Raw genomic sequence first — 22,720 nt, forward strand, 5'->3', positions numbered from 1 at the left:
TTAGGTTGGGTAATGGGGCTGGTCTCCAATCTCGATTGGACTTGGGGCGCCCATTACGACAGGGCCCCAGGTTGGGTCGGGTAAGTTATTGGACCACGGAGGCAGAATAACCCATGATTTGGACGTGTCATGGAGGATGGAACTATATAATATAGGGTGTATCACTAGGTTTGTCTTTGCTATACACACATTGTCAGAGAGGTTAGTCTCCACAATAACCTCCGTGCTACAGAGATTGTGTTTTCCTGCATTATTATAAAAAGTTCAATAAGGAATTTTGGTCTTTTCCCCCTCGTCGAAATCACCTAATTAATGAATTAAAACCCAAAAGGGGCATTATTTGCCCCATTCCCCATCCGTTAACAACGTGAAACCATTCCCTATTAGAAAGAAAATATTTCAAGTTTCTTCGCAAGAATTCAACCATTCAAGGTCCCAATTCGAAGTCTTCTTCAAGAATTCAAGCAACTCAGGTATGTAGGATATTCATCAATGGGTTCCTTCCATCCATTGAGCCCCAAGAATCCTTTGTATTTCATATATAAACCCCTTTCCCTCTTTTTATGATATTCCAGTCTTAAATATGAATTTAGTCAATATTATCTTAATAGTTTTCAATTCAAGCCATGCCAACAAGTTTTCCCATGAGTATTTCATTATTACATGCTTTAAATTTCAATCACTCATATCATGTTCAGTTGATACCATGTTAACTTACCAATTCATGAATTAAACAATGTAAGCATGTTGTCCACATAAGTTTAAGATATTTCCATACTCATAATTATAGATTCCATCAGTTAAGGATATATTATATGCTTTGGGTCTTTGAATCATGAATTTCCTAACAATTTTGTTAAATGATGTCATTGTTTTTAAAGTAATATTCAGTGCTGGAGGGTTATGAACACCAGAAACCTATCTATTTATACATGTTTACATTTTCAAGCAACAAGTCAGTCAGATCATGGTTTTATTATCATACTCAGTCATGACCATGTTTAGCATTATCAGTTGTGATGTCCAGTTGACTTTAATTAGTGCAAGTGTCCGATCAATTGGAAGTAGGATTTAACACCGATCGAACCCAAGGGTGGGGGTTCACCTTCCGGTTGAGAATGTGACCTTTAGTAGTAGTCCCTAAGTTCCATAACTACGTAGCCAGCGTAGGTTTTTAGAGGTATTACTGCTAGTTGAGGGTTGACACTCTCTTAGGGGTACCTGCCGTAGAGGGTGACACCCTTGTCCTTTGGGACGCCAAATTAGTGGATCCATACAACCAGTGTCGATACCCGTGGCATGGTACAGACACTATTCCAATTAGGGTTATAGGTTGGACCCCAATTAGCTCAGATTGGGGTATATCCATCACATGATAACTCCCATAGTTTCAGTTCAGTATCCAAATTTTATCAACTTAGGTTTCCATGAGCAAGTATTTAGTTTATCATATATTCAGTCACCCAGTTTTATAGACTATTTCAGTACATGTTTTACTTGGTCTTGAATTTGTTTAACATGTTCATGCATTCATGTTCAGTATCCATATGCATTTTATTTAGTCCCTATCTCACGTACTAGTACATTTAAAGTACTAACCACATACTCTCTTTTGCTCTATATTGATTTCATAATAAAGGTTCGAACGCTTAGTTCCCTGGTCGCCCTTAGTCAGCTCTGTACCATTCAACAATAGTTGTAGTGAGTCTTTTTTCATCAAGGATAGGTATTTACAGCTATTTTTAGTATTTCTTTCATTTTAGTCAGTCGGAGTTAGTTGGGGGATTGTCCCATCAACTCCTCATGTCTTAGAGGCTTTCAGATATTCAGATATTTAGAATTGTTTTTCATTTGTATTAATGGTTCAGAAACGTTGGGTATTGTTTAAGTATTCCACCTTAATAGTGTTTTTATCAGTTTAACTTCTACATATGATTCTTGTATTATTATTTTATTTAGTGCTGACAGCAAGTACCAAATTATAGGTTAGCTTGGCATCACTTGTGGCCTTAAACACCTTGTTATGACTAGGGTAGCCTCAGGTCATGAAAAAACCCTATATCAGAGCCGATGATTTTAAAGTGGCCTAGGCTGTCAGAAAGCCGCATTGAGTAGTGTTTTTCTCATAGATGTGAAACTCGCCACACTTATGGGCAAGAGGCTACGAGACGTTTTAGGAAAGTTTCTCATTTTTCAGTATTCATGTCGTGCGAAAGAGAATGAGCTCTATTGAACTCCTTTTCTAACTCGTCCTTTATCCATTTATAGAAAATGCCTCCCAGAAGAAATAGTGAAAGAAGAAGTAGAGATCAGCCCACACCACCACCTATTCAGGAAGATCCCCTGAACGAGCATATTTTCCACGTTGAATTCAGGACTAATTTAATTATTTTGGCCTAGACTGTGGCTACTCAAAATAACCAACAGGCTATTTCCACAGCCAATCCAGTAATGAATACAACTATAGCTAGGATCTGATACTTGACTCGGATGAATCCTCCATTATTTTTTGGATCCAAGGATGGGGAGAATCCACAAGAGTTTCATGATGGTGAGCGAAAAGTGATGAACATTATGGGTGTCACTTCTAGTGAGAGTAATAATGTATCTACTTACCAGTTGTAAGGAATAGCTCACACTTGGTTCAAGCAGTGGAAGAAGGACAGAGGTGTTGAGGCAGGACCTATAAAGTGGGAGGAGTTTGCCACTACTTTCTTAGACAGGTTCTTCCCACTAAAGATGATGGAGGATAAGGTGTAGGATTTTATAAATCTGAAGCAAGGTATCATGCATGTGGAGGAATACTCACTCAAATTTCTCAGTTCGCGATCCATGCTCCGACTGTGGTGGCTGATTCTAGTGCCAGAATGAGTAAGTTTGTGTCTGGTGTGTCAGATAGTGTAGTAAAGAAGAGTAAAATAGTAATGTTTATTAAGGAGATGGACTTTTCTAGGTTGATGGTTCATGCTCAAAATATTGATGAGGAGAATATCAAAGAGAGGGAAAGAAAGAATAAGAGGGCCAAAACCAGTAGCTTCAACTTCTCACAATAAAGGTTTAATGGTGGGAATTGTTCTCAGTTCTTCCAGAAATTTTCATCTCCAACCCCATCTTCAGTCTATGTGCCACTGCCTAAGTTTAGGCAGGACAGTCGAGATAGAGCGCCAAGCTCTAAGTCTAATGTTAGAGTAAATAGTGGTTGCACTAATTTGATTTGTAAAAAATATGCTAAGAACCACAAGGGTGAGTTCATGGTAGGCAGTGATGTGTCTTTTGGATGTGGCAGGCTAGGCCACAAGATTAGGGATTTCTCAAGGGTTGTCTAGAAGTGAAAGGATTTTCATCGTCCAACTTTTAAACAACTCCAACAAGTCACTTGACTCAGTAGGGAACCACCTCTAGTGCCACCAGTGGACAGCATCAGAATCGACTTTATTCTCTCCAGCCTCTACATGATCAAAAGAGTTCTCCTGATGTAGTTATAAGTACATTAAAAGTCTTCCATCTTCATATTTATGCATTGTTAGACCCTGGATCTTCACTTTCCTTTGTAACTCCTTATATAGATATAGACTTCACTATCAGTCCCGACATATTAGAAGATTCTTTCTTAGTGTCTACCCTAGTGGGTAGTTCTATTGTATCCAGACGGGTATACAGAAATTACCCGATCATAGTGTCATAGAAAGTTACTTCAGTTGACCTTGTGGAGTTAGAGATGACTGACTTTGATGTCATTCTCTGTACGGATTGGATCCACTCGTACTTCGCTTTAGTTGATTGTAGAAATAGAATTGTCCAGTTCCAATTTCTATCATAACCTGAATAGGGCCTAGACGTAATAGGCATCCAAGTCTTACCAGGATCGGGGACCACCCCCTAACCCAACCCAACCACCTATTATAGCCTCAGATGAGCTGAATTTCAAACATAACAAGATAGCATTATTGTTCACATCAAGACTCTAGGATAGGATCACGACCGTGACCGACCCAGTCGAGTCTAACCGTACCAAACCCAATCATCCATATCATACCAAACAAAAGAGAATATCAAAACATAATATAATAATCAATTTTAAAATATAATACAATGGAACAGTGAGAAATTATGTCCGATGATGCCAGCCTCCCAGCTTATTCCAATGCCAAGGCCGACACCAATACCAATCTCGCCTATACCAACCCCCAGAAGTACCATAAAGCCTCTATCCAAAAGATTACAAATATCCGATTGGGACATGCCCCCAACCATGGACAAAACTAATATCCAAAACAAAAGAAAAATGTCTAAGAATGTACATATCATGAAATGGAGCCTTTTGCAAATATGAAAGCTCACCACTTCAATCCAAATATTGTCCTCGACTCAATCACTATGTAGAAGGAGTTTTACGGTCAGTTCCTGCATAGCGTGGGTATACATCCTCCAGTAGACGGGTTAACGTGTGACCACTAGCATGTATCTCAGGATAAGGATAAAGTAATGCCATTTAAACAACCAAGTAAAACCATCTATTATGCATACAACCATACATATATATAAGTACCGGGAAAGGGAATCCTTGTTTAACATACATTTAAAACCTTTACCTGGGTTGTGTAACTTTATCGTTTAACCATACCCATGGGCCGTATAGGTTTAGCTCACCCTGCTGAATAAGTCCCAGTACGTGTAGCCGCATGACCAAGAAATATCCCATGGGATGAATAGTGCATCCCTCCAATATAAAATGTGATACTCGCATATGGCCATCAAGGACCGCTCATATCGGAAAATATAAGTTTCCAGTTTTGGTTTCCCTGAAACCTCTACCTTCCATGGCTTAGTTACATATCCAGCCATTAATGCCAAAATTAAAACCATATCCAAAAAAATCCAATTACCATTTATTAACCAAGGACATTTATGATATCGTCTTACCAACCATACTTGTAAGATTTACCCATAGCCAAACTATTGAGGTTAAGGGGACTCTCAAGTGCCCTTTTGGTTTACCATATTAACCTTTTGGGAGACTTTCATGTACTCCAAAAGAAAAACCAATAAGTATTTAACCCTTGTAAACCATTTAAACCATTTATAGTTTCATGCATAAGCTGGAAACAACAAAAGTTCCATTTAAAGAAGTCAATCCAATGAACATATCTTTATAAATATTTTATCGAACACCTTGGGGGTATAATATAACTAAAACCAATTCCAAAGACCATTAAACCATTAACATGCAAAACAATTGCCTAAAACCACCAATAATGCATATGAAAGCACAATTAAATCATAGAAAACCATTACGAAGCCATTATAAGCAAAACCCCCCAACTAATAGTTGAAAACCATAAAACTTGCAACATTAAAACCATGAAAACATCTATAAAATTCATGCCTTTTTAGAAGTAAGAAGTAGGGAAGAGACACATGCCTTAATCCAAGAAAGATGATAGAAGAAAATTGCCAAAGCAAGCCCCAAAGCAATCCCCAAGTTGAAACCCTAGTTCTCTTGCCCCAAAAGCTCTTGAGAGAATTGTTGAATGTTTAAGAATAGTCTTCTATGTGTTAATGAATAGAATAATAGGGTACATAACCTCCTAAGTGTATTAGAAGTTGTAGGTCATAATTAGGGTAAGTAGGAAAATATCCAGAACACTACCTACTTAAGTCCCTTAAAAACCCGTCATAGGGATACGATTGACTCTCTTATGAGTCGTACCTTTCCATACAATTGGTTCCTACCAGCTGTACCCAAGACTTAACCTTAGATCATACATTTTCCAATATATGACTCATCCAACTAAGTTGTAACCTCAGCATACGATTTGTACCTATGATCCGTATCCCTGGCAGAATGAATTACTAAAAGGATCAAACACTACCCACCATATGAGTCCCTGATACGACTCGTATCCAAGCCTTACGACTCATGCATGCCCTTAAGACGTGACCATCCCAGTGATCAAAACCTCTCCATCAATTAACACCAGTTAGCTTACGACAGGACCATACCACTTGTACCCCAGTAAACGGCTCGTACCCTGGTGTCATATTGGGTCCGGAGAATGTCTTTTAAGGAAAAAATTTCTAAGGACAAACCCTAGGATGTAACATTCTCCCCTACTAGGAACATTCATCCACGAACGATGCACAAGGCAGAGGTAACTACACACAGAGTCATTTGCATAATCAAACATCCTTTTAACAAAGTTTGAAAACGAAGAGGCAAAGATATTAATCTTTCCTTTAAAAACCTCAGAACTAACCAAGGGAGAGACGAGAGGACGGGTCTTGTGTTTTTGTTTTTTCCTTCTTTCACATTGCTCTGAACTCGCATTCACAATGAAGTAAAATGTTACACTTTTGGAACTAACCAACTTTACCTTCAGTACGACTTCATGAAAGTATTTAACTATTAAATAAACTCATGATGATGCCCAAACTTGACCCATCAAATTTCTTAACACTTTTACAAAATCTGGTTTTATTAATGGAAAACTTACAAAAATAGTCTAGGTTTCAACAAAATGAGAGTATTTCTAGCCAAACTTTCAAAATTATAATTTATAGCATTTCTTTCTCTCTTTTTTTATTTTTTTTTTACTCTGGTTTATCTCTAGCCTCTACCTTTTTTTCTTTTCCATTTTTTTACTTCTTTTTTCTTTTTTATTTTTTCCTTCTTAATTTCCTCTTATTTGTTTTTTTCTATTTCTCATTTTTTTCATTTTTTTTGTATTTTATATTTTTTTTTGTATTTCTGAAAAATATGATTATGTCGAGTACAAGTCATGAAAAATGACAAATACATCATAATCGATCACTGTATTTATATTCACTATCATATTTTTCTTTTATCTCTTTTTTTTCTTTTACTTTTTTATTATTATCTTTTTGATTTTATTGTATTTTTTCTCATTTTTTTATTTTTCATATTTTCCTCCTTTTTTTATTTTTTCTTCTTATTTTCATTTTTCTCCTTCTTTTTTCTCTATTTTAATTTTTTTATTTTTTTATTTTTTTCCTTTTCTTTTCTTTATTCTATCAATAGCTTGTATTTCTCTTTCTTTTTTTTCTTTTTTAAATTTTTTATTTCTCCTTTTTATAATTTAATTTTATTTATATTCTTAAAAAATATGGCTATGTGAAGCATAAGTTATGATTGATAACGAAAATACCACAATGGCTTATTGTATTTATATTCGCACTATCGTTTATATATTTATATTTATTAATATAATTGTATTTGTATTTTATAATTCATGCTTGTATTTGTATTTATATTTTATAGTTGACTTTTTGATTTTATAATTCTACTTGTATTTTATTTGTATTTTATAGTTTACATCATCATTTATATTTTTGTATTCGTTGATACAATTGTACTTGTATTTTATAGTTCACGCTTGTGTTTATATTTGTATTTTATAGTTTGAACTTATATTTGTATTTTACAGTTCTCACCTTTATTTATATTTTATACAATTTATTTTCATTGATACGAATTGCATTTTATTAATACAAATTGAACAAATATAAATAATAAATTATAAAAATAAAATTTTAAACTATACAAATACAACGTTTACATTTGTATCAAATGATACATGTTTATACAACTTGAACCATACACATAAAAATGACACTTGTTCTATAGAAATGCAAATGATAAACTTGACATACAAATACTAACGATACATTTGCATTGAATGACATATTGCTTATTAAATATTTTAGACTCAAGTAAATACAGTTATTCCTTATAAATATTTGTATACAAATACAAATGATAAATTATATTCACAGCTAAAGTATTCAAATATAAATAATAAATTTATTTAAAATATATATATATGATACAAATAAATATAAAATTTTAAAAATATATAAAATATAAAATAATACAACAACAATAAAAAAAAATTGAGAGAAAAGAAAAAGAAATTACCAAAAAAAGGAAAAAAATGAAACTGAGAAAAAAGAAAATAAAAAAAGATTGCACAGAAAAAGGTAATAAAGACAAAAAATATATTAAAAATGAAAAAAAAAAAGAAAATAAAAAAATAGAAAAAAGGAAAAGGAAAAAAGAAACAAAAAAAGGAAAAATGGAATAAAAAAATGAAAAAGAAAAAAAAAAAGGAAAGGGTAAAAACACAAAAAAAGGAAAAAATTTATTGGCGTTTTTAATTTTATTAAATTTGCATTTTGGCAGGTTGGGTTATAACCCCATGACTCATAGTTTAGCCCTTCTTGCTTAGCCCATCTTTACCCAAATGTATTTGGGCAGGATTGGGTATTAGCCCAATTATTTGTTCAGTCCATCTAGCCCATCTTGACTCTCCCAACTTCGCCCAACCTGCTCATTTGCCACCCCTAATTTAACATGGGAAAAGGACAAAAATAACACCTAAAATTGAAATAATTCCACAAAACTAGCACTTAAATTTAAAAATCTGGTAAATAGTCACTAAGGGATGGGCCCTTTCTGTTTTGGGTATATCCATGTAATCACTAAATTTTGGAAATATTGTAAAAAAAAAAGAGTGAAGAAAATTAAAACTTACATGAATGTTTCAATCTTTGCATTGGAATTTAGAAAATCGAGAGGCTTATTGATCTTCTTGAAATGAACATATGATCTTCTTGAATATGAAAGATTGAATTTTTGAGAAATAATTTAATTGTAAAATGGATCAAATAAATTTTCGTGGACATTTTGGACTGATTCTAAACTTAGATCAAAATGAAATTATTTTCTTTCTTTTCTTGATGGACTCAAGAAGAAGAAGACGACAAGTATTAATTTTACTATATATATAGTGGATTGTAATCATATGTAACGTGAGCAATTATAAAACAGGCCATGCTTATTATCATTTGTATTAAAATAATTGTATTGAATGAAAGTGATGTATAGGCCAAGGGTACTGGAACAGATCTTTGTCCAATTTAAAGTGCACACTTTTTTTAGACAATAGATGATGTGTTTCACCTCCATAGTTTGATACAGTAAATCAAAAGAGTAACTATATAATACAATTGTTAAATATATATATTTATATATAATAATGATACAGTTTTTATATATAAACATATTCTATATAATAATTACAGCATTTTTATACACATTTTATATAATTTTTAACTACAATTATTATTTAGATACATATTTTATACGACTCTATATATTTTCTACATGCATTCTAAAAATATATCAATCTAGTATAAGAAAGTATCAATTGAATATATGAACTCTGCAAGTGTATCAATGTAGTATAGAAGTGTATTAATGTGATATAAAAGAGTATCAATTGGGTATAGGGACTGCATGTGCTTGCATAGAATTTCCTTTCTCTTTTTTAAAAAGTGTATCAATAGAATGTAAAAGTGTATCAATCTGACATAAAGGTGTATCAATTAATGAGAGAGACTGCATGTGTCCAATTGGCCAAATGACTAAAAAAAGGAATTAATTTAACCGACTGACTACCGCATATCTATTTTCACATGTGGGCCATTTTTTTTTTAAATGGTCATGCCATGTCCTTTTCCCATTTTACATTATATTAAGGCTTTCAGAGGTTGCTAAATATTGAAACATGCCTCTGGTTGTTGTCATTTTGTTGATGCATTTTCCTTTTATCTTTTCTTCCTCTGTCTGTCCTTGTCCTAACCACCTTTACTAGATGCTTACCTGTTAACACTGTCATATAATAGGGCCTAATTGATAGAGAATCAGACTAATTCAGTAGCTATAATCTTTCCGCTATTTCAAGATTCATTTCACGTCTCTTTCACTGTTAAACCAAAAAAAAAAACAAAAAAACTTCACTCTTTCACTGTTTATCTTACAACGTTAATAATTCATATTCTTTTGACAAAGTAAACAATGGAGTTATGATTTCCGAACTACGAAGTCCGCAAAGAAACAAAATGTTCGAGCACTTGGTCAGATTTTCTTTTTTGCTTCTAATTATATTTCAAGTATTCACGCCTGAATCTCACTTTTATTTTTTGTTTGAGAAAATAGCTAAAATGACGTATCGAAGCAATTTTTGAACTCAAATAATATTTTTGAACTTGTTTTGAATTCGACTAATTTTTATTCAGGTTTTTACACCTATAAATAATCCATATACAGAATTTAAATGAGATTTTTGATAGAGAGTGAGTTACGAGTCGCCGCGAAGACAAGAGTTATTGAGTTTTACATTTTCTTCTCTGTTATAAATGGGCCTAGACCTGCATTGGCAAAACAGCCCAAAAGCATATTAAGTGGCTATGTGTGAGATTCGGGTTGATAAATAGCTCTTGTGGGAGAAAAATAGATTATGAAAATTATGATAATTGCTTACGCAAAGTTTTGCTTTTCATCCCTAATTCTTTCTAGTCCTCTCATCCTCTTCTACTACTATCCTCTTTTTCATTTTGTAATTTCTCCTTTCCATGTTAATCAAAGTTTATTAGTTCCGTTCACTCTGCGTATTGATTGTCGAATTGAGAATTTGGTATCGTTACATTGGTGCTTTCATTACTCGTACTCCCATGTCAACAGTGGTACTAAATCGATTCAGTGGTGGTAATCCAGAGGATTGGATTTTTCAGGCTGAGCGATACTTTACTTACCTTGGCTTCCCCGAGAAGGATTGGCTACCCCTTCCCTCTACCTTAATGCTGAGGCACTTGACTGGTTCCGTTGGATGTATCGCAACAAATAATTTTTGAATTGGAAGCATTTTAAGGAGAAGTTAGCTTTGCATTTTCAAGCACAAACCTCTCCAAAATCTCATGTGGTACACTCACAGCTTACCAATATTCTAACCTTGCTACCGAAGGTACATGACAACCTAGACAAAATCCATATCACAACTCCTGGTACACCCAATCCCATGAGCTTGTCACCAATAATAATTCAAAAGATTCCAGTAGAAAATGCACATTCAGGTCATGTGGACCAGGTATTCGATGAAAATTCTCACCAGATTACAGACCCAGTCCATGATTTTGGCACTGCTTTTGACTTGGTACCGAATATTTCCGACAGGTTGCAAATGCTTTTGCAGGTAACTCAGGTGATAAGCAAATCTACTTTGTGTGGTGAACCTGAAATTGATTGTTCTGATGATACACACTCTAGGAAATCAACTAGCCAGGAAGATGAATGTCTCAACACTAATACAAGTATAGTGTTCGATGAAAGTCTCCAGCAAAATGAGTTTCACCTATAATGCCAATTTGCACATCTAAAGATTATTATGACTGAAAAATCTATTTTCCATATGAATTTGCATTGTAATTTTAATAGACCAACAAGAGTTGAGAGAGAGGCCTCTCTTATCCCTCAGGTCGATGATGCTTTGATTGCCGAGTTTTTTATTCCATAACCACCTAATCATCTTTGGCTGATTTTGGTGAACTAGAAAAATATGAGATCAAGAAAGATGGCTTACCCACTTTCTATTGGTTCGATACCGGACAACATTTATCCCTTCTCATTTCTTTTGTGTTTCGGCATATCAAATGTGGTGGTCTTTTGTATGTGCTGGAATTTAGAAATATTGGTGATTATCTTACTTCTTTTGATGATCAAGATTGTGGGTGTCATGATTGTCGGTAGTGATGCGACCTTACTTTCTAGAGACGCGCATAGGAAATACATGTGGTGCTTTGAGTTTGTTGTCATAAAACTATCTTCTCTCAGTGGACACACTTGTCTCAGGTACTTCCTTTTATTTTTTGTCATGCAAAAGGCATGCTACATACTTGGATGTGCTAACATATGTGGCACAATTGCATATTCTTACCCTATGACTAAAGTGTGCGATCCTGGGCAGTTTTGGAGTGTAAATTTATACATTAGTAGAGTAATTGAGCATCAAACTATTGGTGTAGATATTCGTGATATCTCTTCAAGCCTTGCTAGCCTTATCTCGAGTGTAGATATTCTTTTTGAGACTTTTTTTATTTACTCTGATTGTGAGGTGTCAAAAGACTGTTGAATGTCGCATGATTTTTGATAAAATACCACAAAGATGTGCTTTTTGTTGGAGTAAATGGATCAAAGCTTATGAACGGCCAGAAAATTGTGATGGAGTTTTCAATTGCTATGGTAATTCATTCATCGGTATGAATTTCAATTGTGGTAGTTCTGCTATGTTCTATATCATCCAGTTTCTTCTGATGGTTTCTCTTAATAACCAGACCTCTTCGTCAACTCTCAACCCTTGTGCTATTATACTCCTTGCGACCGACAATATGATTACATGGCTAGCTACAAAAGTAATTAAGATCTTATTCCTTGGTCATGCTAAGGAGGAGATGGAATGCTATCTTGCAAAAGATATTGCCTTCAGTGAGCACGTGCTAGTTGGTTCTTCGTATAGCATGTGGGAAATTATCTTGTTCTATGGCACTTGGTTTCAGTTATTTGGTTTGGTTGCTGCAAGGAGGCACTTCAAGAGTTTTTCTGGTACCCACACAACTGATTTGGGAAGACGTAAGCAACAAACAAAACAGTTGGCCGACAAATACTGTGATCAGGTTGTACCTTGCAAAACATTGATTAGTTGTATGCAAGGGTTCGACTTACTTTTCTGCTGCTCCTTTGAGTTGTTATGCATAAGTTTGGTGTGTAAAATGTTTTCTAGTTTATCAACATCAAGTCACGTCCCTAGTAGTATCCATAAGCACATTCGTGACGGTGTATATGACCGGGAAGTATGGGAACACAACCATATAGAGTCAAATGTTTTGCCTTCTCACGTGGGAATATTACAACGTGTCCATCCGGAGAGTGTCAAGATTATGCAAATAGCTTCAACTCTTTATGAGGCTATTAGAGTCGATGTTGTAGTTGTAGCAGGCTACAAGTCTCTTTTTATGGGATTGTTTTGTAGGACATTGCTAAGAAGATTTTTTGGACTCCAAAGTAGTGCTGCAAGGTCTATCAAGAATTCCAGACATGTGAGGAAGTTCTTCGTTTATGTTCAGCCATGGGCTTTTGACAAAGTTGTTTTGGGTGCAAGGCTTTACAACTCGAACCTTGAGGACAAGGTTCTTATTGGGGCCGGAGGTATTGTTATGAATGAGCCTAGATCCGTTTTGGCAAAACAGCCCAAGAGCATATTAAGTTGTTCTGTGTGGGATCCGGGTTGATAAATAGCACTTGTGGGAGCAAAATAGGTTATGAAAATTGTGATAACTGCTTAGGCAAAAGCTTTGTTTCTCATCCCTAATTCTCTCTAGTCCTCTCATCCCCTTCTACTACTGTTCCTCTTTTTCATTTTGTAATTTCTCCTTTCCATATTAATCAAAGTTTATTAGTTCCGTTCACTCTATGTATTGATTGTCGAGTTGAGAATTTGGTATCATTACATCCTCCATTTTACATTTTATTCTCCATGCTACTCATTTTTGTGTTCCTTTAGATGATTTTCTGTATTTCCTCCATGTCTAAGTAAATTTCTCGTTATAGGTTGTGGTTCTTCCGTAGACGTTGTTGTTTGGATTTGATTTCAATTAATTAGGTTGCCATATTGGTTTGTTTGTTCAATCGTGCTCTTAATTATTTCACTGCTTAGCTAATAGTGAAAAGTACGCATTTATATTTGAGCAGAACAATAAAAATGTAGATATAGGGAAAGGGTTAAGCAGAGTGAGGCGCGTTCGTCATTCGGCTCGACATAGCTAATCGCCTTGCTTGGTTGCGACATATGCAGGTAAATGTAACTGCATTCTTATTAATTTTAAAATGAAATATATAAAAAATTATGTTTAACTTAAATAGGAACGCAACTTCTCGGCAGAAACTGCGAGTAAAATTAACGCTATCAATTGATAAACTAGATAAATTTTTTAGTTAACTCAATTGAAGGATACATGATTGTTGGATAACCCGTAATCGTAATTAAATCGATTTCATCCCGTCGTAAACATTAATATGCTCTTTCCTGGTTAAAGTTCATTATTGTGTTCTTTTTATTTTAGTTAGTTTATAATTTTAAATTTGGATTCTGTTTCTGGTTTAAATAATTTGCATTAATACTAATGGTTTAAAATAGTTGACTACTAATTACAAGTCCTTATGAATTAATGTTACTTCTAGTTACTTTATTACTTGTTGATCATATATTCTTGGGTGTGTTTTTGGACACAACAGATATTCCTAATTTATAGTTATTTCAATTGGCCACATATTCTTTCTTAAACATAATATTCAGTCAAACAATGCCACATAAATTCAAGTCATTTCAATTGGTAACTCATTTTTTCTAGTGCTAGATCTAATCGTTGCTAGGCTGATAATTCAGCCTCTATCTCTGTGAGCTAGAATCTTAGCTACTATGGCTAGCTAGGCTGTGCTTTGATATAGGAATTCACATGATATTCATGTTAATCCCATCACCCAAGATGCAGACTTCATGCACATACTTTCACGAATTAATTTGACAAATGCATGTCCAATCAACTCTAGCTCTCACGAGTCTATCCAATTTCATAAAATTCCATAAATTTGAAAAACTCACAAATTTTTAGTTTCAAATTTCTCGTAAGTCACATGCTAAACTCAACTACCTTTTTCATATTATGAAAATATAAGAAGTATCTCTCGCAACTTGCAACCCAAAAGGCGTAGTGGAACAAATATCTCATTAATGCATGGCAAGTGAACTAGGATTTTGTTGCAAACTCCTCCACTTCAATTTGTTTTTCTTAATTAGTTTAACCTAACCGAATTTAAAAATGTACGAAAAATATTTAAATATTATGCTCCTAAACTAATTAAAGATATGTATAATATATCAAAATATTCTTGATCTTAATCATGTCATGTGAGTGTTGAAATTAAAGATTTACAATTTAAAGAAAGGATAAAATTTTTAAATACACTAAAAAAGAATGTAAGATAATGTTAGACCTTCACAGCTAAAGATCGCCATTAAAATGTATAGTGAAAACCCTAGTAACGATGAAGACGAAGAGAGAGAAAAATATCTCATTTTATTCAACTAAATTCTCTAGAAGACCTTTGACCAAAATCTCTCTATGCATATATATACACATTAAAATGGGCAAAATATAAAACACAATGTTAAAATGATAATGGGCTCCAGTTGTAACATCTATTGGGCCTAAGTGATTGGGCCTTCGTTAACACCACCCCTCAAGATGGAGGGTGTGTGCACTCCCAGCTTGGAAAGAAGATGATGATGAAGTGGACCACTCAACGACTTGGTCAGGATGTCAGCAAACTGATTAGCAGAAACAATATGATGAAGAGAAATAAGTTGAGCAGCAAGGCAATCACGAACATAGTGGCAGTTAATCTCAATACGTTTTGTATGTTCAAGAAAAATAAGATTCTTGGCAATGTGCAACGTAGCCTGTCTATCACAAAAAATAGGAACAAGAGTAGATATAGTGAGACCCATGTCAGCAAATAAATGTAGCAACCAAACAATCTCAGCAACCACTTTGCGTAAGGCTCGATACTCAGCCTCAGCAGAAAATAGAGCAATAGTGAGTTGCTTCTTGCTCTTCCAAGATATAGGACAACCACAAAAACCACATAATAACCAGTGACTGACTTCCGTGAAAGAGGGCATGCAGCCCAATCAGAATCAGAGAAGGCAAGATAATAAGAAACAAGGAGAAGAAGGGAAAAAATGCCCTAATCTAGAGCATTCAGTAGATATCGGAGAATATGTATACCAACTTTCATATGAGAAACACAAGGGGATTGTAAGAATTGACTCAGGTGTTGGACAATAAAAGAGATATTTGGTCTAGTATGTGCAAAAAATTCAGTTTACCAACCAGACTCCTGAACACAGAAGGGTCAGATAAAAGATCACCCATATCAGGAACCAGTTTCACAGACGATTCCAAGGGAAAAGCAACAGGGGTGAAATCTGAACAATGAAACTCATCCAGCAAATCAGATGTATATTTATGCTGATGGATAAGATAACCATCATCATGAGATATGATTTTCAGCCTCAGAAAATAATGAACCAGTCCTAAGTCTTTGATCTTGAATTGATGATCAAGAAAAGACTTTAGATTATCCATTTCCTCAATATTTGACCCAGCCAACAAAATATCATCCATATAAACCAGTAACACAACCAAAGAATCACCAGAAGACTTAGTGAAGAGGGAATAATCATTTTTACTAGCAATGTAGCCTCTAGATAACAAGGCTTCAGACAGTTTAGAGAACCACTTTCTGGATGCTTGTTTGAGGATATATAAAGACTTCCTGAGCTTACAAACCAAAGGACTTGCACAAGAAGAAGAAGTAGAAACATCCAGGCCAGGGGGAATTTTCATATAGACATCTTTATGAAAATTACCATGAAGAAAAAAATTGTTGACATCTAGCTGGAAAACAGTCCAGTGATATTTAGCAGCAAGAGCCAAGAGACATTTAACAGTGGTGAGTTTGACCATAGGAGAGAAAGTCCCATGATAATCAATGCCTTTTTTTTGAGTATCACTCCTGATGACAAGCCTAGATTATACCTCTTAATAGTATAATCAGACCTTTATTTGATTATGTAAACCCATTTATATGGGATAGCTTTCTTATTAGAAGGAAGGTGAATAATATCCCATGTATGGTTATCCTCAAGGGCTTTAAATTCCTGTAGCATGGCCTCCTGCCAAGCAGGACTAAAGGTAGCCTACTAGTAAAAAAAAGGCTCATTCAAATGTATGTCACCACTAGAAACCTTGGAATTGACCTTTATAGGAGTAGAAGAAGGCAGGACAGAAGAGCATACATAGTTATGAAGATGAGCAAGAGGATGAGAAGACCTAGAACTCCTCCTAAGAGGAGGGTGAGTGGAAAAAGATAAGGGAGGAATAAAAGAAGAAGGAGGGACAATGGGATTTGGACCAATAGGAAAGGGATCAATAAAATCAGGAGATGGAGGAAAATGAGAAGATGAAGAGGAAAAAGTAGTGTAAGGAAAAATATGTTCATGAAATTGAAAATCTCTTGAGTAAAAAATGGAAAAATTTGGGAGATTAAGGAGCTTATAATCTTTCTTACCAAAAAGGTATCCTAAGAATATGCCAGGAATGGATCTAGGCTTAAGTTTATCTCTAAGAGGAGCAGGAGTAGTTTTATAAGCAAGACAACCAAAACTTTTCAGATGGTTATAGGATGGAGGATATCCATGAAGTTTTTCATAAGAAGAGAAATTATTTAAAGGAATAGTAGGGGACATAATAATCAAATAGGTAGCAGTTAAGACACACTCACCCTAGTATTTCAAAGGGAGTTTAGATTGAAACAGTAAAGCTCTGGATACTTCTAAATAGTGTTTGTGTTTCCTTTCCACAACCCCATTTTAGTGAGGAGTGTGTGGAATGGTGGTCTAGTGGAGAATATGATCAGAGAAGATTTTTTGCAAATCAGTGTTATTGCGTAACTCAAAAGCATTATCAGACCTAAAAACTTGAACTGTATGATGATACTGAACTTGCACCATAGAAACAAAAGTTTTTATAACAGATAAGGCACTAGATTTAAAGGATTGTAGATATGTCCAGGTGAGTCTGGTAAAATCATCCACCAAAGTAAGAAAGTATCTAAAACCATTGTTGGTTTGAGTGTGATAAGGACCCCAAACATCAATATGAACAAACCGAAAAGGAATGGAAGAATGGGAAAAACTAGGGCTGAAGGGAAATCTATGTTGTTTAGCCTTAGGACAGATATCACATACAAAATTCTATTTTGGAAATATTTTCCCATTCAAGAATTCAATAGATTTCACTTTGTGATAAGAAATATGACCAAGTCTTTGATGCCAAAACAAATCAATTTTATTTATACTATGTGAAAAAGAAGTATAACCTATATAATTAGTAAAACTACAATATACAGAAGGAAATATGGAATCAGTTGGAGCAAAGTAGTACAATCCATGTGCAGCTTTACCAATTTCCAACTGCTTCTTCAGAGAAGGGCCTTGTAAAATACAGTTAGGCTTGGTGAAAATAGCAATGCACTCAAGTTGAGAGATAAGTTTGTGTATGGAAATGAGATTAAATTAAAAAGATGGAACCAAGAGTACATTATGCAAAGTCATGTCTAATATGAGCATTAATGTCCCAGTTGACACAACTTTGACTTTATACTTATTGGGGAGGCTTATCAAAAGAGGTAAATCTAAAGGAATGATATATGAAGAAGATTTTTGTGGGGAGTCATGTGATTGGTAGCCCCAGAGTCAAGTATCCAAGGATTTAAGCCTAGATTTGACACTACACTAGTATGAAAAGCAATAGATAGTATAATAGGGTGATTGAATACACTTGCAAAGTGAGCAAATATCTCAGTAAGATGGTAATGAGACCCATGATATGGAGAAGAAGATTTTCTATCAGTAGTACTATGAAGATGTTGAAGATGTTGATAATGTTGAAACTGATCCTTGGTCAATCTATAATCATCATCATTAATCTTTATAGAAGAGACAGAAAGTTCAGCTGGGGAGCTGTCAGTTTGTGCAAAAGAGACAGACCTTCTGCATTTTGTGAATTTGAAATCAACAAGATATCCATGGAGTTTATAACATTTATCAATAAGATGTCCAGATTTCTTGCAGTATTTACAAAAAATAGGTGAAGAAGTTGAGGGACCAAAATTAGGAGAGAAAGGTTTTCTGCCATCCGGTTGATTTCTTCTAGCATTATATGGCAGAGGTGAGGAAGGATTTTTTTGGAATCAAAATGAAATCTTTGGCTATAGCCTCTTCCTACAGAAGTGTTCTGAGACACTAAATTAAAAATAGCTGAATCATTTGAAAACCCAGGAATTGGAGGAGATGTCTCATTTTGCTTCTCAAGATGTTGCAGCATAGCATAAGAACTACTAAGGGAAGGTAGTGTGAATATCATCAGGAGATTACTCTTACATAGAGAGTACTCATCATTTAAGCCACTAAGAAATTGAAATAATTTTTGTTGTTCCATAAACTTCCCTAAAGCTCCACAAGTACACACAGGACCAACATAAGGAGTACTCAACTCATCCCAAAGAGTACGTAGTCGAGTGAAATAGAATGAGATATTAGAAGATCCTTGCACATTAGAGTTAATCTCTTTCTGGATCTGAATATATTTAGTTCCATTAGACTGACCAAACCATTCATTTATATCACACCAAATATCTTTGGCAAAATCAAAACACATAACACTAGTTACCAATTCAGCAGACAGAGAATTTGTAATCTATGCTATAACTGTGTTGTTGCACCTCTCATAAAATAGAAAGTAAGTAGAATTGGGTGCATGTTTGGACACAAGACCAATAACTAACCCCAATTTGTTCTTAGCAGATAGAGTCGTCATCATATTCTTACGCTAAACAACAAAGCCAGTACTGTCAAATAAGGGAGTCACCAAATATGTACCAGGATCGTCAGAGGGATACAAATATAATGGATGAGTCGGGGAGACAAAGAATTTGTCAAATCCAGAAGGAGTAGCCACATTTTCCATAGACATATTCACACTAACCAACTTAGGACAAGATAAAATCAATTTTCAGTGGATCTATCAACACTCAATCTAGGTGAAAAACAAAAGTTTACAACAAATCTAGAAGCACATAAGCTAGATTTCAGAGAATTACATCAAAAACTAAGAACACACAAGCTAGATTTTCATCAAAATACCAAAAATAGAACCAAAATATCAACAAATATTAGTATATGACTAACAACTGCAACAAAAGAAATGATTACCGCCCTTCTTCGCATCCTGAAGAAGTAAGGCCTTGTATAATGTGATTTCAACGAGAAAAACCCCAAATCAAGAACAAAACTCAAACTTCCATATGAACCAAACACCCTTGAGGGTACTATCGAAAGATAGAGGAACTTGTAAGGATCATAGATTTGTGCTCTGATACCATGTTAAACCATCACAACTCAAGATCGCCATTAAAATATATAGTAAAAATCCTAGTAACGATGAAGACAAAGAGAGAGAAAAATATCTCATTTTATTCAACTGAATTCTCTGGAAGGCCTTTGAACAAAATCTCTCTATGTATATATATACACACATTAAAATGGGCAAAATATAAAATACAATGTTAAAATGATAATGGGCTCTGGTTGTAACGTCTAGTGGGCCTAAGTGATTGGGCCTTCGTTAACAGATGAATAAATAAATTGTTGGAGTATTTATTGGTGTTTCAAAATAAGTGAATCGTTGAATTGGTTTTCAAAATCACCCTTATGATTTGACAAGCAAAAGAGACCGCAACTTTTTCTTTTTTTAGGTAAAAGAGACTTCAAAGGTAAACATGGAAATTTATGTCTTTGATGTTTTTTTCTTAACCTGTGTGCCAAAATCTAACAATTCATTTATTTCGAAATTGAGGGAGCAGTTTTTAATGATGTCCCCCCCTACCTGTGAAGGTAGTCACCCTTAGCATGAGAAAGATAGTTTTCAAAATTAATTAGGAAGTACCTATCCACTCATGAACGAGAAAATTTCTATAATTCATTGACGAGTAACTATCCAGTCCACTCATATGTCACTTGTTCTTTATAGGATATAAGATTCATTTACCTTTTTGTATCCCTCGTTTATAATCTCTCGTCAGTGAAACCTATATATATAGTAGTTGAGAGGTGATTGATAAGAAAAAGTTCCTCATTTCCAATACAGAGGAAATTGTAGCTGCAGCACTCTGGAAGATCAAACTTGCCTATCATGGTAATACCATGTGATTTTGAGAGTCATCCACACACACACATGCACATAGGTATTTAATCACACACATAAAACAACATATGTTATCTATTCTGTTTCGAATAGTTTTGTAAGTGAATAGAGATTATAAGTATTTTAATGATTGTGATCTATATATATCCTATATATACGCTGCATGATGTACATATATACGAATCTGCTTGATAATATGAAGGTAGTTTTTCTACACTTTTTATGTTTTGGCGAAAATGCTTGAGCTGATTAAATATCTTATATATACTTTAGTTTTCTCGCTTTTGCACCATTTAAAGTGCAAAACAAAACATATATCCCGCTTTTATATATTTTGATGTTCACTCACTAGCCATTATATGTATAGTTTAAAACCATTTAATGCATAACTGTACGTAATATATTCACATATTCTCTAGAATACTTGCTGTATTAAGGGTATGTTTTGTAGTGATGAAAATGTTTTTCTAAACAATATTTTTTAAAAAAATAAGTGGTTCCTTATGTTTACTTTTAATGTATTTGTTAAGTTAGTAGAAAATATTGTTACAAAGCAGTTATATAAATTCTAGGCATACACAACAAGGGGTAGAAATTGATCTCAGTACCAAACACACCCCATTTTTCTTCAAAGTACAATCCCGTTGCAAGTACAATTTTGTCCGAGTTCATTGAGTCCGTATTATGTCGAACATAGGAGAAATTACTGGTTAGGGTCGACTTTACCCCATAAAACACACCACGTCGGATATCAAGTACCTTAAGATGTTGATTTTTTTTTTTCTTGGTTTTACTTTTAAAGAGAAAAACCTGGTTTCTTCTTTTTTTTTTTACATAAACTAATGAATTGAAATCTTACCTCCTGATTTAGAGTGGACAAGTACTAAGGGAGGTGATATCAGATGTATCAGTTGAAATTAACAAAATTGAAAAAGACTATGAAAACATTTGCACAATTGATGAAGTTACGCAAGCAGAATGTGAATGTTGTGGTCTTCGAGAGGATTGCACACAAGATTACATAGAAAGAATCAAGGATTCTTTTTCAGGAAAATGGGTATGCGGCCTTTGTTCTGAGGCTGTAAAAGATGGACTAAAACGGGGATCACCAGTAGCAATTGAAGAAGCTGTGAGTTCACATACTAAGTTCTGCCAAGAGTTCAATAGTTCAACAAGACTCAACCCAAAGCTATCTTTCACTATGTCAATGAGAAACATTGCAAGGAGAAGCCATGAAAACAAGGAGAAGAATCAATATCCTACAATGGCCAAGATTTCTAGAAGTTCTAGTTGTGTTCCAACAATTGACTTTACAATGTAACGATCTTGAACTTGTTTAAGAAAATGCGTAGAAGAATTCATAGTTCTAGACTTAGATAAATTTTGGCAAGAAAATGACATGGTTATTTTCTTTGCTCTTGTTTTAATTATTAAATGTTATAATACCATGTTCAAATTGAATATATGATTTTCTTAGAACCAAAAGTAGCTACTCTAGCTGTTAAATTATATCCTCTCCGTTTAAAAAAGAATTACCTATTTGACTTGGCAAGGAGTTTAAAAAAATAAATAAGACTTTTGAATCTCATGGTCATAAATTAAAGTTATATCAAATGTACCAAAATGCCATTTAATCTTGTGATCTTAAACATACCACGTGGATCGTTGAAATTAAAGTATTGCAAAAAAAAAAAAGGATCATTCCAATTGAAAAGTACTAAAAGGAAAAGTGGATCGTTGTTTTTTAAATGGAGGGAGCAATTATCTTCAAGACGCTCTTCACTATTTTAGCTGGTTTATCTGGGATAAAAAAAGTTAAATAAAATAAAGAAAAAATAAAAATGAAATGGGTGTTGCAATATGTTGATGTTGTAACATGGATTTGCAAATTGGTGGTACGACATAGTGTTGTAACATGTAATTTGATGGTTCAAAGTTTGGAAGATTCATCTATAAATAGATATAGATGACTTTTATTTCA

At 34.2% G+C, this 22,720-nt stretch overlaps 1 protein-coding gene across 1 annotated transcript; it reads left to right on the top strand.

Moving 5' to 3' along the window:
* Positions 1 to 16,700: 16,700 nt before the first annotated feature.
* LOC124886565 lies at positions 16,701 to 22,060 on the top strand. Its single transcript, XM_047395385.1, has 2 exons — positions 16,701 to 16,829; positions 21,611 to 22,060. Exons 1-2 carry the CDS (start codon positions 16,701 to 16,703, stop codon positions 22,058 to 22,060), a joined length of 579 nt encoding a protein of 192 aa, XP_047251341.1.
* Positions 22,061 to 22,720: the final 660 nt, after the last annotated feature.

This window comes from Capsicum annuum, chromosome 8 (genome assembly GCF_002878395.1).
Source record: "Capsicum annuum cultivar UCD-10X-F1 chromosome 8, UCD10Xv1.1, whole genome shotgun sequence".
NCBI classification, from domain to species: Eukaryota; Viridiplantae; Streptophyta; class Magnoliopsida; order Solanales; family Solanaceae; genus Capsicum; species Capsicum annuum.

Coding starts and splice junctions, on each gene's coding strand:
- LOC124886565 (XM_047395385.1), top strand. CDS start 16,701: ATGTATGTCACCACTAGAAACCTTGGAATTGACCTTTATAGGAGTAGA. Junction 16,830..21,610: donor GAACTCCTCCTAAGAGGAGG/GTGAGTGGAAAA, acceptor CTCCTGATTTAG/AGTGGACAAGTACTAAGGGA.